Source organism: Penaeus vannamei, chromosome 18 (genome assembly GCF_042767895.1).
Source record: "Penaeus vannamei isolate JL-2024 chromosome 18, ASM4276789v1, whole genome shotgun sequence".
NCBI classification, from domain to species: Eukaryota; Metazoa; Arthropoda; class Malacostraca; order Decapoda; family Penaeidae; genus Penaeus; species Penaeus vannamei.
Window position 1 is genome coordinate 23,111,346 of NC_091566.1, and position 15,000 is coordinate 23,126,345.

At 34.7% G+C, this 15,000-nt stretch overlaps 1 protein-coding gene across 1 annotated transcript in view; it reads right to left on the reverse strand.

Annotated features, from left to right (window-relative positions):
- LOC113825069 (glutamate receptor 1-like) overlaps positions 1–15,000 on the reverse strand; it is a 590,162-nt gene that overhangs the window by 7,576 nt on the left and 567,586 nt on the right. The window contains 1 exon segment of the mRNA XM_070133408.1: positions 1–83. This exon segment is cut by the window's left edge and continues 4 nt beyond it. Within this exon segment, the coding sequence (XP_069989509.1) occupies positions 1–83 (83 nt within the window).

Genomic DNA, 15,000 nt, shown 5'->3' on the forward strand with positions numbered 1-15,000 from the left:
GTGCTCACTCGGCCGTTATCCAAGTCTTTGCCTCCCGTGATCGACATCCTTGCTTTTGCTTTCATGGCATCCGACAAGCTCAGCTGTGAGGGAGAGGGAGAAAAGATATTGCGGTTAGCTGCGGTTAATTGCGGGGTCTTTTTGTGAATGAGGGATAGGGAGTGGGTTGATTGTGGATGGTTATGGAATAGGTAAGTTATTGGGCGTAATTGTGGGGATGAAGGAGGAATGAGGAGAGAAATATGTGGTTAATTGGGGTTTCTTTTTGTGAATGAGGGATAGGGAGTGGGTTGATTGTGGATGGTTATGGAATAGGTAAGTTATTGGGCGTGATTGTGGGGATGAAGGAGGAATGAGGAGAGAAATATACGGTTAAATGCGGTTTATTTTTGTGAATGAGGGATAGGGGAGTGGGTTGATTGTGGATGATTATGGAATAGGTAAATTATTGGGGTCACTGCGGTTTATGGAAGAGGAATAAAGAAAGAAATATGAGGTTAACTGGGGTTTCTTTTTGTGAATGAGGGATAGGGAGTGGGTTGATTGTGGATGGTTATGGAATAGGCAAGTTATTGGGGTGATTGTGGGTAGGGAAGAGGATTGAGGAGAGAAATATGCGGTTAATTACGGTTTCTTTTTGTGAATGAGGGATAGGGAGTGGGTTGATTGTGGATGGTTATGGAATAGGTAAGTTTTGGGGTGATTGTGGGGATGAAAGGGGAATGAGAAAAAAATGCGATTGATTGTGGTTTATGGAAGAGGAATGCGGTTAATTCCGGTTTCTTTTGTGAATGAGGGATAGGGTGTGGGTTAATTGCGGATGGTAATGGAAGTTATTGGGTGAGAAAAGAAATTGCGAATTTTGCGGTTGATTTCGCAGCTGTGAATAAGGGATAGGTTTAATCGGGTAAATCGCGGATGGTAATGGAATAGGCAAGTTATTGGATTAATTGTGATTGCAACAAAGGAAAGGAAAAAAGGGGTTCCCAGTTAATTGCGGTTATTTGCGGTTGCCATGGAGGGATAGCAGCATAATTGGACTGGTTGTGGGTTGGTACAAGGAATAGAGAAGTAACTGGATAACTTGAGGGTTAGAATTGGGGTTGTCCAGTGGCACGAGTGAGGAACAGAAATGGAAAATAGGGTTTACTGCTGAAAAAGAAAACAGTTGCATTTGCTAGGAGTGAAAATATTGGTTTAACTGCTGGTTAGAAATAGAAAAGAAATTTCTTACTCGCTACTATAAGTGGTATTTATTTATACAAACACAATAATGATACTAAAGCTAATACTAATCCGAATAGTAAGAGTTGATACTAGCTTTACTAATATCCAAATTGATAATAATTGCGTATGTAATAAAATGTGATTCTATGAATGTGATGGATACAAGGATAATCAGATAATCATCATCCTTATCATCTACATCATCATCATAATAATAACAACAATGAAAAACAACAATAATGATAAAAATGAAAGTAGTGATAAAGATAACGACGATAATAATAGTAATGAATATAATGAGGATAATAATAATGACTATGATAATCAACAATAAAGATAAAAAGGATAATGATAATGATGATATTGATAAAGATGATAATAAGGATAATAATGATAGTAGATAATCATGATGAAAATTATTATGATAATAATAATAATAATAATAATAATAATAATAATAATAATAATAATAACAATAATAATAATAATAATAATAATAATAATAATAATAATAATAATAATAATAATAATAATAATAATAATAATAATAATAACAATAAATATTATAACAATAACAATTATGATGATGATGATGATAATAATAATAATGATGATCTTGATAACAATGATAATAATAATGGTACTAAAAATTATAATAATGATAGTATCTATCATATTGATAATAACAATAAAAATGATGGCAATAATAATAACAATGATAATAGCAAAAATATAGATTTGATAATAATGGTGACGATGATGATGATGATACTGCTGGCGATGCAATAAATGAACAAACAATAAACAAACAAAAGATAACAATAACAATATATATATATATATATATATATATATATATATATGTATATATATATATATATATATATATATATATATATATATATATATATATATATATATATATATATATATATATATATATATATATATATATATATATATATATATATATATATATATATATATATATATATATATAAGAATAAGAATCATATAAATGAAACTGGTAAGGATAGTGAAGACAGAGAAATAAAAGCCGCGATGATAATGATTAAATCTTCAGTGAGAATAAGTATTAAAGAGACAACGGTTATCATCAATACCATAATTGTGGACATCACTCCCTGACCCTTTTATCATCACAGTCACCATCATCACTATAAAACTCATCATCATTATCACTGCTATCATCGTTACCGCCATCACTCGCTCGACCATTATGAAAATGACCCTTATTGCACATAATAACGGATAATCTGGCTGTCTTTTAACACACACGCGAACACACTGGTACTAAACGGTTCCATTCCTAACACATAGCTCACGAAACGTTTTTTTTTTCTTTCTTTCTTTGGAAGAGAGACTGAGAAGGGGGAAGGGGGGGGTTGTGGTGCGTGGAGGGTACGGGAAATGAGGGAGCGAGACGAAATCGGTGAGAGGACAGAATAGAGAGAGAGAGAGGAGTGTGTGTGTGCGCACACACACACACACTCACACACACACACACACACACACACACACACACACACACACACACACACACACACACACACACACACACACACACACGCATATGTGTATGTATACATACATACATATATATATATATACATATATATATGTATATTTATATATATATCTATATATTTATATATACATACATATATATATATATATATATATATATATATATATATATATATATATATATATATATATATATGTATATATATACACACACATACTATATATATGTATATGTATGTACATATATATATATATATATATATATATATATATATATATATATATATATATATATATATATATATATATATATATATATATATATGTATGTATAAATATATATATATATATATATATATATATATATATATATATATATATATATATATATATGTATATCTATACATATATTTATTGATCTACTTATATAAACTCATACTTGAATATATACATATTCCCAAAAAGGAAAGGATAAGTAAATAAACAGATATATTGATAGATAGATATATAGACAGATTAATAGATGAATGCATAAAAAAACAAATAGAGATATATATAGAGGAGAGAAAAGATAGGGAGAGAAGGAGAAGAAGAAGAAGAAGAGAAAATGAATAAAGAAAAGAGGGAAAGAATTGAGAAAGGAATGGTGAGAACAAGCGATAGAACGATAGCGAAAGATACAGACTGGAAAGACAAAAAAAGGCAAGGTCTAGAAACGGCGCAAGTAAGGGCGGAAAATGTATACTTAGACAGGGAAAACTATCCTTACAGCTTTCCCTTTTGTATCAAGAGCCGGACTAACTCCTGGATTCTATGTAGCCACTAGTTCTGGTCGGGTGGACGGGAAGGATGTGGAGGAGGGGAAGAGGAGGAGGAGGAGGAGGAGGAGGAGGGGAGGATAAAGGAGGAAGGGAGGATAAATGAGGAAGAGGAGAAGGAAGGGAAGATATAGAAGGAGAGGAGGAGGAAGAGGAGATAAAGGAAGAGGGGAAGATAAAGGAGGAAGAGGAGAAGGAAGGGAAGAGGAGGAGGAAGGGAAGATAAAGGAGGAAGAGGAGGAGGAAGAGAAGATAAAGGAAGAAGAGAAGATAAAGGAGGAAGAGGAGATGGAAGGGAAGAGGAGGAGGAAGGGAAGAAGAGGAGGAAGGAAAGATAAAGGAGAAAGAGGAGGAGGAAGGGAAGAGGAGGAGGAAGGAAAGATAAAGGAGGAAGAAAGGAAAATAAAGGAGGAAGGTAAGATAAAGGATGAAGAGGAGGAGGAAGGGAAGATGTAGGGGGATGATGATGAGGAAGAGGAGGAGGAAAAGAAGAGACAGGAGGAGGGGAAGAGAAAGGAGGACGAGGAGGAGGAGAAGATAAAGGAGAGGAAGAAGGGAAGATAAAGGAGGAAGAGGAAGGGCAGATAAAGGAGGAAGAGAAGGAGGAAAGGAAAATAAAGGTTGAAGGGAAGATAAAGGGAGGAGGGGAAAAATGTGAAGGAGGAAGGGAAGAAAGGGAGGATAGGAGGAAGAGGAGAAAATAAAAGAGGAGAAAAGGATGGAAAGGAGATAAATATGGCAGACGAAAAGGAAGTAGCAAAAAGGAAAAAAGAAGAGAAGGAGGGAAAAAAACAAAGAAGGGGCAGGAGAAGGTTACGAAAACAAATGAGAAAAGTGATAACGAAAAGAAGATAGAGAAGGAAAAGATGAAGAGGAGGAGAGGAAGAAAAACGAAGAGAAAGGAGGCAGAAGAAGTGTCGTTAATGCAGGCAACGATGCGAAGGAGGAAGAAAGATGGGCGAAGAGGATCAGGAAGGAAGAGAAGTGGATGATGTAAACAGCGAAAAAGAAAGAGAAAATGAGAATGAAGAAGGTAAGTTAGAAGAGGGAAGGGTGGTTGATGAGGAGGAGGGGGAGGGGGAGAGGGGTAAGGAGGTGATTGATGGGGGGGGGAGGGGGTATAAGGACATGAAGGAGGAGGAGAGGGGGGGAGGGAGATTAGGACGCGAAGGAGAGGCCGAATAAGTGAGTTATGTAATCATTTATCCCACGAAATGTTCTGTTTCTCGTCGGACTTTCCAGCGGAACTGAATCTCTGAAGGGGCCGAGTTTTCCTCCTTTGAAATCTTCGTCGGGTGTTCTCTTCCTCTACGCCAGAAGATAGTAAACATATCCAAAATGATAAGATGAAAATGGGAGGAAAGGGAAATTCACGTAGCGAATGTAGTGACGTAAGGAGGTGAACATAAGGGTGGGTCTGCATTCCAGATTAAGGTAAATGTGTGCTTGTGTGTGTGTTTGAGTGTTTGTGCGTATAATTGTGTGTATGTGTATACATGCCCGTATTTATACATATTTACAACCGATTCCTCGAATAGCACAATTATCACTTGACATATATCCCTCATAATATATATATATATATATATATATATATATATATATATATATATATATATATATATATATATATATATATATATATATATATATATATATATATATCATCCATTCCACAATCCTTATTCCCCGTATATACGTATTTGCAGCTGATTCCTCGAATACCACAACTGTCACTTGGCAAACACTAATGTCCCTCATGGAAAAACATCCTCCATCCCTCAATCCTTGTTCCCTATCACTGCTACCAAAGCCTCCATCGCTAATACAATCACCACCGCCTACTTTTTAATCCTTCCTTCCTTCTACCTTGTTCTCTCTCAGTCTCGACACTCTAATGACGCCAGGATCCACCAAGTTAATATAGGCAATGGAAGTCCGCAGCTTAATCACTTGATTTGCCTAAAATTTGCGTTCTAAGAATAGATCTCATAATCCCTTTCCCTCATTAACCCCGCTCGTGGGAGATCGCGGGATTACAACTAGCCAGGAAGCCTCCACTCGGGGGATTTATCTTACACCTATTTTAGTTACTTGCGACCCAGTTACCGGCGCGTTTGCCATCTTTGACACGACGGCTTCTTCAGCCCCGAGGTTTAATGGGGTTAATTACAACAATTTTCTCGGGCCGTTAGCGTAATAGCGTGAATTAAAGGGTTGCAAACACACAAACAAACACGTTCGTCTGGGAAAATGATGAGAGTATTTAAGCAGTCGTGTATGCACACCGGGAGGATATGTATGTGTGTGTAAGCATTAGGGTTTTCTGGAGCATTGCCAAAATTTAGCTTACATTGTCAAAACTCACAGGAAAATTCGTCCATGTGTTCTTACGTGCACGGGTACATACACGAATATAAGGTCACGGACACGACACACTATATGTATGTACAGATATACACTACAAACGGGAATGTACGCACACGAACACTAATGAAAATCGGATAAGCTAGAAGAAAAGAAAAAAGGAATTGGAGTAAAAACAAGAAGAATATAGAGGGGAAGAAGAAGATGATGATGATTATGATGATAATGAAGGAGGAAGAGAAGAAGAAATGAAAGAAAGGTAAAAAAAAAAAAAAAAAAAAAGTGAGAAAAGTAAGAAGAAAGAACAGAGTGAGGAGTAAAAGGAATAAAAAATGAAAGAGAAAAAGAAGTTAGGGAAAAAGAACAAGAAAACGAAGAAGAAAAAAGAAGAAATAAAAAAAGAAAAGGAAATGAAAAAGAGGAACACAAAGAAGAAGAAAAAGAAAACAAGGAGGCCACTTAACTCTATCTCCCCGTAACCCCCTCCTTTGTGTGTGTCATAAAAGATAATAAATCCCAAAATGTCATGCTAAAGAGACGTTCATTCTACTTGATTGTCTAATTAGTAGCGACCATCAGGGAATACCTTTGATTTTTACAAGATCTTCCTCACTGATTGGAAACACCTGAGAACCATGACGACCCCCCCCCCAGCACCCCCTCCCAATCCTTCATAACGACCTCTCCTGACCCCACTACAACTCCCATCCCTGCCCCTCAGTAAGCCCCCACCCCTGCCCCTCAGTAAGCCCCTCCCCTGCCCCTCAGTATCCCCCCCCCCCACTCTTGCCCCTCAGTATGCCCCCCACCTTTAGTTTGATTCCCCCCAGTGCTAGTTCCTTTGTCTTCAGTACGGATAGCTTCTCATACTAATTTCTCCTTCTGTATGGTTATTAGTTTTTTTCAGTATGCAGTTCTTCATGATCCGCACCTCCCTCGCCTCTCTTACTCACCCCCCCCCCCCCTCCTCCTTCTGTGCCACCCCTCTTGAGTCCCCCTTCTTGTACACTTTACTATAACCCCCTACTCAGCATCAGTACGACCCCTCCCAACACCCCTCTTCTAGTATACCCCCTCATTACACTTTGCTACACCCTCGCACTCAGTAACTAACCCTGTCACCCTAATTTAGTACAGGTTTTGTAACTATCAATCATAACATTCACATTCTCTCGAGGACTGCGACATGAGGAAGCGATTGAGGAGAGAAGAAATATGAAGTAGAGCGTGTAAAGAAATGAAAAGAAAAGGCAGAAGAAGGCATATGGGGAAATAAGGATGCAGGAGAGAGGGAAAGAAAAGTAAATGAAAATGTAGTGCATACACACACACACACACACACACACACACACACACAGAGAGAGAGAGAGAGAGAGAGAGAGAGAGAGAGAGAGAGAGAGAGAGAGAGAGAGAGAGAGAGAGAGAGAGAGAGAGAGAGAGAGAGAGAGAGAGAGAAAGAGAGAGAGAGCGAAGAGTGGCTAAACTCTTAAAAGTGGTTAAACCAGGAAGCGGTATTAAGGATGAAAAAGATAACAATTGGTACGGAATCTAAGGCATCAATATATCAATATATCAGGGAAATATAAGGAAATTTAATAGAATAAAAAAATTAGTAAGAATATGTACAACAAGAAATGGAAGAAACACAATTAGAGGCGAGAACTGCAGAAGGAGAGAACTGGAAACAAAATAAATGACATAAAAGAAGATTTACGAAACAGGAAGAAAATCGAGACACTACGTCATATCTTGGAGTTATTGAACGCACATACTCACGCACGCACGTAACACATATACGAATTCGTAAATATACATTAACACATGTGTATGAATGTGCAATTGTGTGAGTGTTGGTTAGAAGAATCCTACGTAGTTTTGCAAATATGCATATATGCAAAACGTGTGTCTATACATTAGAGAGATATAGAAGATATATTTTTTTAAAATTAAGATATTGTGTTTCCTTTCTTTACGAAAATGCGTCGAAATATTTTATATCCTACTTATATCTCTATCATGTTTATTGATCAAGAAAGAGAAAGGATCAAAAAGAGAAGTTACAATCACAAACCTCTACCAACTATGAACTTCTAAATACACAGCTACTTTTAAACCCTTCTTATATGAACAACTCCATCCACACACACCCCTTATGCGATCTGATGACCTGACGTGAGATTCGCTGACCTCTCGTGACCCTCTTTTTTTTAAGCTGCAGTGGCCTATGTTGACCTTTCGTGCAAAACTACTGAGCTCTGTCTTTTGTGAACCTGTGGAACTGTCCGAACCCGTCGCCTCTTTTGTTATGTTCACGTGAATTTAGCTGACCTGCCATGCTTGGAACTATTATCGTACATGTGGCTTGTAATAACTAGGATAATGGCAATGATGATGAAGAACAAAAGAGACAATGAAAATGTTAATGATTGCTATTAATTATGGTATAATAATGATATTACGCTATTACTATTACTGTAATTCTTATTATTGTAATTATCCTTATCATTGCTATTATTTTGATAATATTTGTTCTTATTATTGTCATTATCATTATCATAACCATCATTATTATTGTTATTACTATCATTATCATTATCGTCATTATTACTATCATCATTATTATTATCATCTTTATCATTATCATCGTTATTACCATTATTGTTATTATCATTATCATTGTTATTATCATTATCAGTATTATCATTACTATTATTGTTATTAACATTATAATCATTTTATCATTATGACCATTATTATTATGATTATTATCATTATTAATATTGACTTTATTACTACTGCTATTATCACTATTATTATTATTATCATTATTATTGTTATTACTATTATCATTATCATTATTATTATAATCATTATTATCATTATTATTATAATCATTATTATCATTAGTATTTTCATTATTATTATCATTGTTATGATCATTATTATTATTGTTATTATTATTATTATTATTATTATTATTATTATTATTATTATTATTATTATTATTATTATTATTATCATTATTATTATTATTATTATTATTATTATTATTATTATCATTATCATTATTATCATTATTATTATTTTCATCAATGTTATTATTATTATTATCATTATCTTTATTATCATTATTATCATTATTATTATTATTATTATTATCATTATTATTATTATTATTATTATTATTATTATTATTATTATTATTATTATTATTATTATTATTATTATTATTATTATTATTATTATTATTACTATTATTATTATTATTATCATTATTATTATCATTATTATTGTTATTTTTATTATTATTATTATTATTATTATTATTATTATTATTATTATTATTATTATTATTATTATTATTATTATTATTATTATTATTATTATCATTATTATCATTATTATCATTATTATTATTATTATTATTATTATTATTATTATTATTATTATTATTATTATTATTATTATTATTATTATTATTATTATTATTATTATCATTATTATCATTATTATCATTATTATTATTATTATTATTATTATCATTATTATTGTTATTATCATAATTATTATTATTACTATTTTCATTATTATCATTATTATTATTATCATCATTATTAGTAGTAGTATCATTATTATTATCATTATCATTATTATCATTATTATTATTATCATTATTATTATTATCATTATTATTATCATTAATATTATTATCATTATTATTATTATCATTATTATTATTATTATCAATATCATTATTATCAATATTATTATTATCATTATCATTATTATTGCTATCATTATCATTATTATCATTATCATCATTAATACTATCATTATCATCATTAATACTATCATTATCATCATTAATACTATCATTATCATCATTAATACTATCATTATCATCATTAATACTATCATTATCATCATTAATACTATCATTATCATCATTATTACTATCATTATCATTATTACTCATGTTATCATTATTATTATTATCATTATCATTATTATTGCTATCATTATCAATATCATTACTATCATTATCATTATCATTACTATCATTATCAATGTAATTACTATTGTTATCATTATTATTGCTATCATTATCAATATCATTACTATCATTATCATTATCATTACTATCATTATCAATGTAATTACTATTGTTATCATTATCACTCCTGTTATCATTATCATCATTATCGTCATTGTTATTATCGTAACCATCATAATAAAACTAAAGATCAAATTAATTGTAATGAAAAACGTAGCAAAAACATTCATAATAATAATAACAATAACAACAACAAATAATGATGAACATAGCAATAACAATAATGATGATAAATTTTCATTATTGTTATCATCGTTATCACTATTATCATTTTTATTTTCATTATCATCCTTATTATCAAAATCATCATTATTATCATCATTACCACCATTATTATCATCATTACCACCATTATTATCATCATTACCACCATTATTAGAATCATTATCATTATCATCACTACTATACCAAACATCATCATTACTAATAGCAATATTTTCAACATCATTATCACCTCCAAGACAGTATCTCAGGCTTACATAGAACATTAAGTAGATGGGAAAATAATGTCGTTTCGCCCTGTACTATCTATCACAAGTACATACATATTTATGACAAGTCTATTTCCTCTATGAATCTTCCTATGACGTCAGCGCGACAAAATATTACCGTAATCCATTTCCTCGCGTTTCCTTCTATCTATTTATTTGCCTATTTATCTACTTATTTAGGTACTTATCTGTTTGTTTGTCTATCTATCTATTTGTTTAGGTATTTATCTGTTTATTTTATCTATCTATCTACTTATTTAGGTATTTATCTACTTATTCAGGTATTTATCTGTCTATTTAGGTATTTATCTGTTTATTTGTCTTTCTATCTACTTATTTAGGTACTTATGTTTATTTGTCTATCTATCTACTTATTTAGGTATTTATCTGTTTATTTTATCTATCTATCTACTTATTCAGGTATTTATCTATTTATTTAAGTATTTATCTGTTTACTGGTCTATCTATCTACTTATTTAGGTATTTATCTGTTTATTTTATCTATCTATCTATCTACTTTTTTAGGTATTTATCTGTTTATTTTATCTATCTATCTACTTATTTAGGTATTTATCTATTTATTTAGGTATTTATCTGTTTACTTGTCTTTCTATTTACTTACTTAGGTATTTATCTGTTTATTTGTCTATCTATCTACTTATTTAGGTATTTATCTGTTTATTTTATCTATCTATCTACTTATTTAGGTATTTATCTCTTTATTTATGTACCTACTTATTTAGGTATTCATCTGTTTATTTGCTTTTCTATCTACTTATTTAGGTATTTATCTGTTTATTTGCCTTTCTATCTACTTATTTAGGTATTTATCTGTTTATTTGTCTTTCTATCTACTTATTTAGGTATTTATCTGTTTATTTGTTTATCTATCTGACTATTTTGGTATTTCTCGGTTTATATGTCTATTTATCTACTCATTTAGGTATTTATCTGTTTATTTGTATATCTATCAACTTATTTAGGCATTTATCTGTTCATTTCTTATCTATCTACTTATTTAGGCATTTATCTGTTTATTTGCCTATCTATCTACTTATTTAGGTATTTATCTGTTTATTTGCCTATCTATCTACTTATTTAGGTATTTATCTCTTTATTTGTCTCTTATTTATTCATGTTTATGTACCTACCTTTTAGTAATCTATTTTTAAGCCTCTCTTCCCTTTTGGTATCTAGCTGTTTATCTATCTATCTTTTTATTCATTTATTTTTAAACCTCTCTTCCCTTTTGTTATCTAGCTGTTTATTTATCTACCTTTTTATTCATTTATTGTTAAACCTCCCTTTCCTTTTGTTATCTAGCTGTTTATTTATCTACCTTTTTATTCATTTATTTCTAAACCTCTCTTTCCTTTTGGTATCTAGCTGTTTATTTATCTACCTTTTTATTCATATATTTTTAAACCTCTCTTTCCTTTTGTTATCTAGCTGTTTATTTATCTACCTTTTTATTCATTTATTTTTTTCAACATCTCTTTCCTTTTGGTATCTAGCTGTTTATTTATCTACCTTTTTTTCATTTATTTTTAAATCTCTCTTTCCTTTTGGTATCTAGCTGTTTATTTATCTACCTTTTTATTCATTTATTGTTAAACCTCTCTTCCCTTTTGGTATCTAGCTGTTTATTTATCTACCTTTTTGTTCATTCATTTTTAACCATCTCTTTCCTTTTGGTATATAGCTGTTTATTTATCTATCTTTTTATTCATTTATTTTTAAACCTTTCCTTTTGGTATCTAGCTGTTTATTTATCTACCTTTTTATTCATTTATTGCTAAACCTCTCTTCCCTTTTGGCATTTGATTTATAAAGTGGACAAGGACGGCAAGAATCACCCTTAAAAACTGACCGTCAGAAGCAGGCAAAACACAGCGGTAAATTCCCTTTCCAAAACAGAGGTAACACGGACGCAAATCGTTCGACCGTTAAATTTTCGGCGAATGCACTCGTGCTCTAAAGCTTCATCTGCATAACATAACCCCTCTAACTCCCCTCTCCCTTCTTCCCCCTCCTCTATTCCCCTTTTCCCTTTCCTTCTCCTCCTTTATTCCCCTTTTGCTTTCTTCTCCTCCTCTCTCTCTCCCTTCTCCCTTCTTTTTCTCGATCTTTTTCTCGATTCTCTTTTCCCTTCTCTTCCTTTGTTTCCCTTTCCCTTCTTTCTCCCCCTCCATTCCCCTTTTGTTTTCTCTTCTCCTCTCTTCCCCTCTCCCTTCATTCCCTTCCCTTCTATTCATCTTTCCCTCATTCTCCTTTCCCTCCTCTGTCTCCCTCTCTCTCTTTTGTCTTATCTCTCTTAGTCCTCTCTTTCCCTCTTGCCCCTGTTCCCTTTCTTTAAGCCTCTTCAAGCCGTTTTTCCCCTCTTTTTCAACCCCCGATCAATTCCTTCTTTCTCTTCGCTCCATCCCCATACTCCATTTCCTCTTTCCTCTCCCCACTCCCATACTCCACTCCGTTCCCCTTTCCCCATCTCCATACTCCATTCTCTTTTTCCTCTCCTCATCCTCACACTTCATTCTCTTACTCCTCTCCCCATCCCCATACTCCACTCTCTTCCTCCTCTTCTTCTACTCCACACCGTTAAAAATAATAATAATAACAAAATTTCTTCACTCTTCTCCCATCTCCCTTTCATCTTTTTTCCTCCCTCTCTCTCTCTCTCGACGGTTGGGACATCTTGTCGTTTGTGTTCCTTCGCGTTTTCTCTCGAAGTTACACCCATGCATTCGCCTCCTAAAAGAGAGTGAGTGTCGCCCCCTCCTCCTCCTCCTCTCTCTTCCTCCCTCCTTCTCCCTCTTCCTCCCTCCTCCTCCCTACTCCTCCCTCTTCCTCCCTCCTCCTCCCTCCTCCTTCGCCCTTCTCTCGTGATCTGGTGAGGGTGATGTGGATTCATATTATGAAAACACCTGTCAAGTGAGGGGAGATTTATCTTGTCACGCTGTCACTGTACTGGAGGAAGAGATGAAAGAAGAAGAAGGAGGAGGAGATGGAAGAGGAGAAGGAGGAAGTGGAAGGGAATGAGGAGGAGGAGGAGGAGCAGTGGGTGTTGGAGAAACGGGGAAGTAAGAGAAATAAGAGGAGGTGGAGGAGGAGGAGGGAGAAGAAAAAAGAGGAGGGGAAAGAAGGAAAGGAGGAGAAGGCGGAGGAAGAGAGGAAGATAGAGTAAATCTCCCCCCCATTCTGTCTCTCTCTCTCTCTCTCTCTCTCTCTCTCTCTCTCTCTCTCTCTCTCTCTATATATATATATATATATATATATATATATATATATATATATGTGTGTGTGTGTGTGTGTGTGTGTGTGTGTGTGTGTGTGTGTGTGTGTGTGTGTGTGTGTGCGTGCATGTGCTTGCGTGCGTTCGTTCGTGTGTGTGTGTGTGGCGTGCGTGCGAGTGTGGTTGTCTGTATGTGTGAGAGTATAGTGCGTGTGCTTGTGTGTGTGTGTTAAAATATACTGCATATGCGCGCGCGCGCGTGTGTGTGTGAAAGTATATTGCGTATGCTTGTCTTTGCATGCCTGTCTTTGTTTGAAAGTGTAGGTGTGGGTGTCACGGGCACCCGAATGATAAAAGATCGCAATGTATTCTTATTGTTCCCAGAGACGCTAAAATCAATCGCTGTGTCCAGCCAACACGTTACGCCGTGCTCCACTGAAAAGCCCTCGTAATGCTAACGACTCAGCCACACTGGCTTTCCTGGAAGTTCCTGCTAAGCTCGCGGCCGGGGAAAACGCACCGACACGTGACGTATGAGGGACCTGCAATATAAACACGTCTGAGACATGACACGCGGCCATGAGAGACTGTTCAAGGGTAAAGGCGAGACAAGCCATTTCTCGAAGGGCGACCGAAAAAGCGGCGTTTCCGAGTGGCGCGACGTGACGGCGGAGAGAGCTGTTGCGGAGCGAAATGTGACGCCGCAAAGTGTTTCTAAGGACGTCAGCTGGTATCGGCAGGAGCGGCGAGAGGAGAGACCATAACAGACACCTGCAGCGGACGGCACGGCTGAACTTCCCGGCCCCGACGACGGTGGCTCCGAGCTCCTTCGCTCTCGTGACCTGGTGCCATCGGGGGAGGCCTGTCCCGGGCTGCTGAACATGCCAGCGCCAGTGCAACGCACACAGGAATGTTCACTTGCCGCGAGGGAGAAGAGAGGCAGGAAGTGAGGGGGGGAGGGAAGGAGAGAGGGGATGGAAACGAGAGGGAAGTAATGGGAAAGAAGGAAGGAGGGCAGAATAGGGAGAGGGGGAGGAAGAGAGAGGGAAAGAGAGAAAAAACGGAAATAGGGGAGGGAGGGAAGGAGAGATGGGTGGAAAGGAGAGAAGGAAGGAGTGAGATAGGGAGAAAGGGAAAGTTAGAAGAAAAGGAAGGAAGTGAGGGGGGGAGGGAAGGAGAGAGGGGATGGAAAAGAGAGGGAAG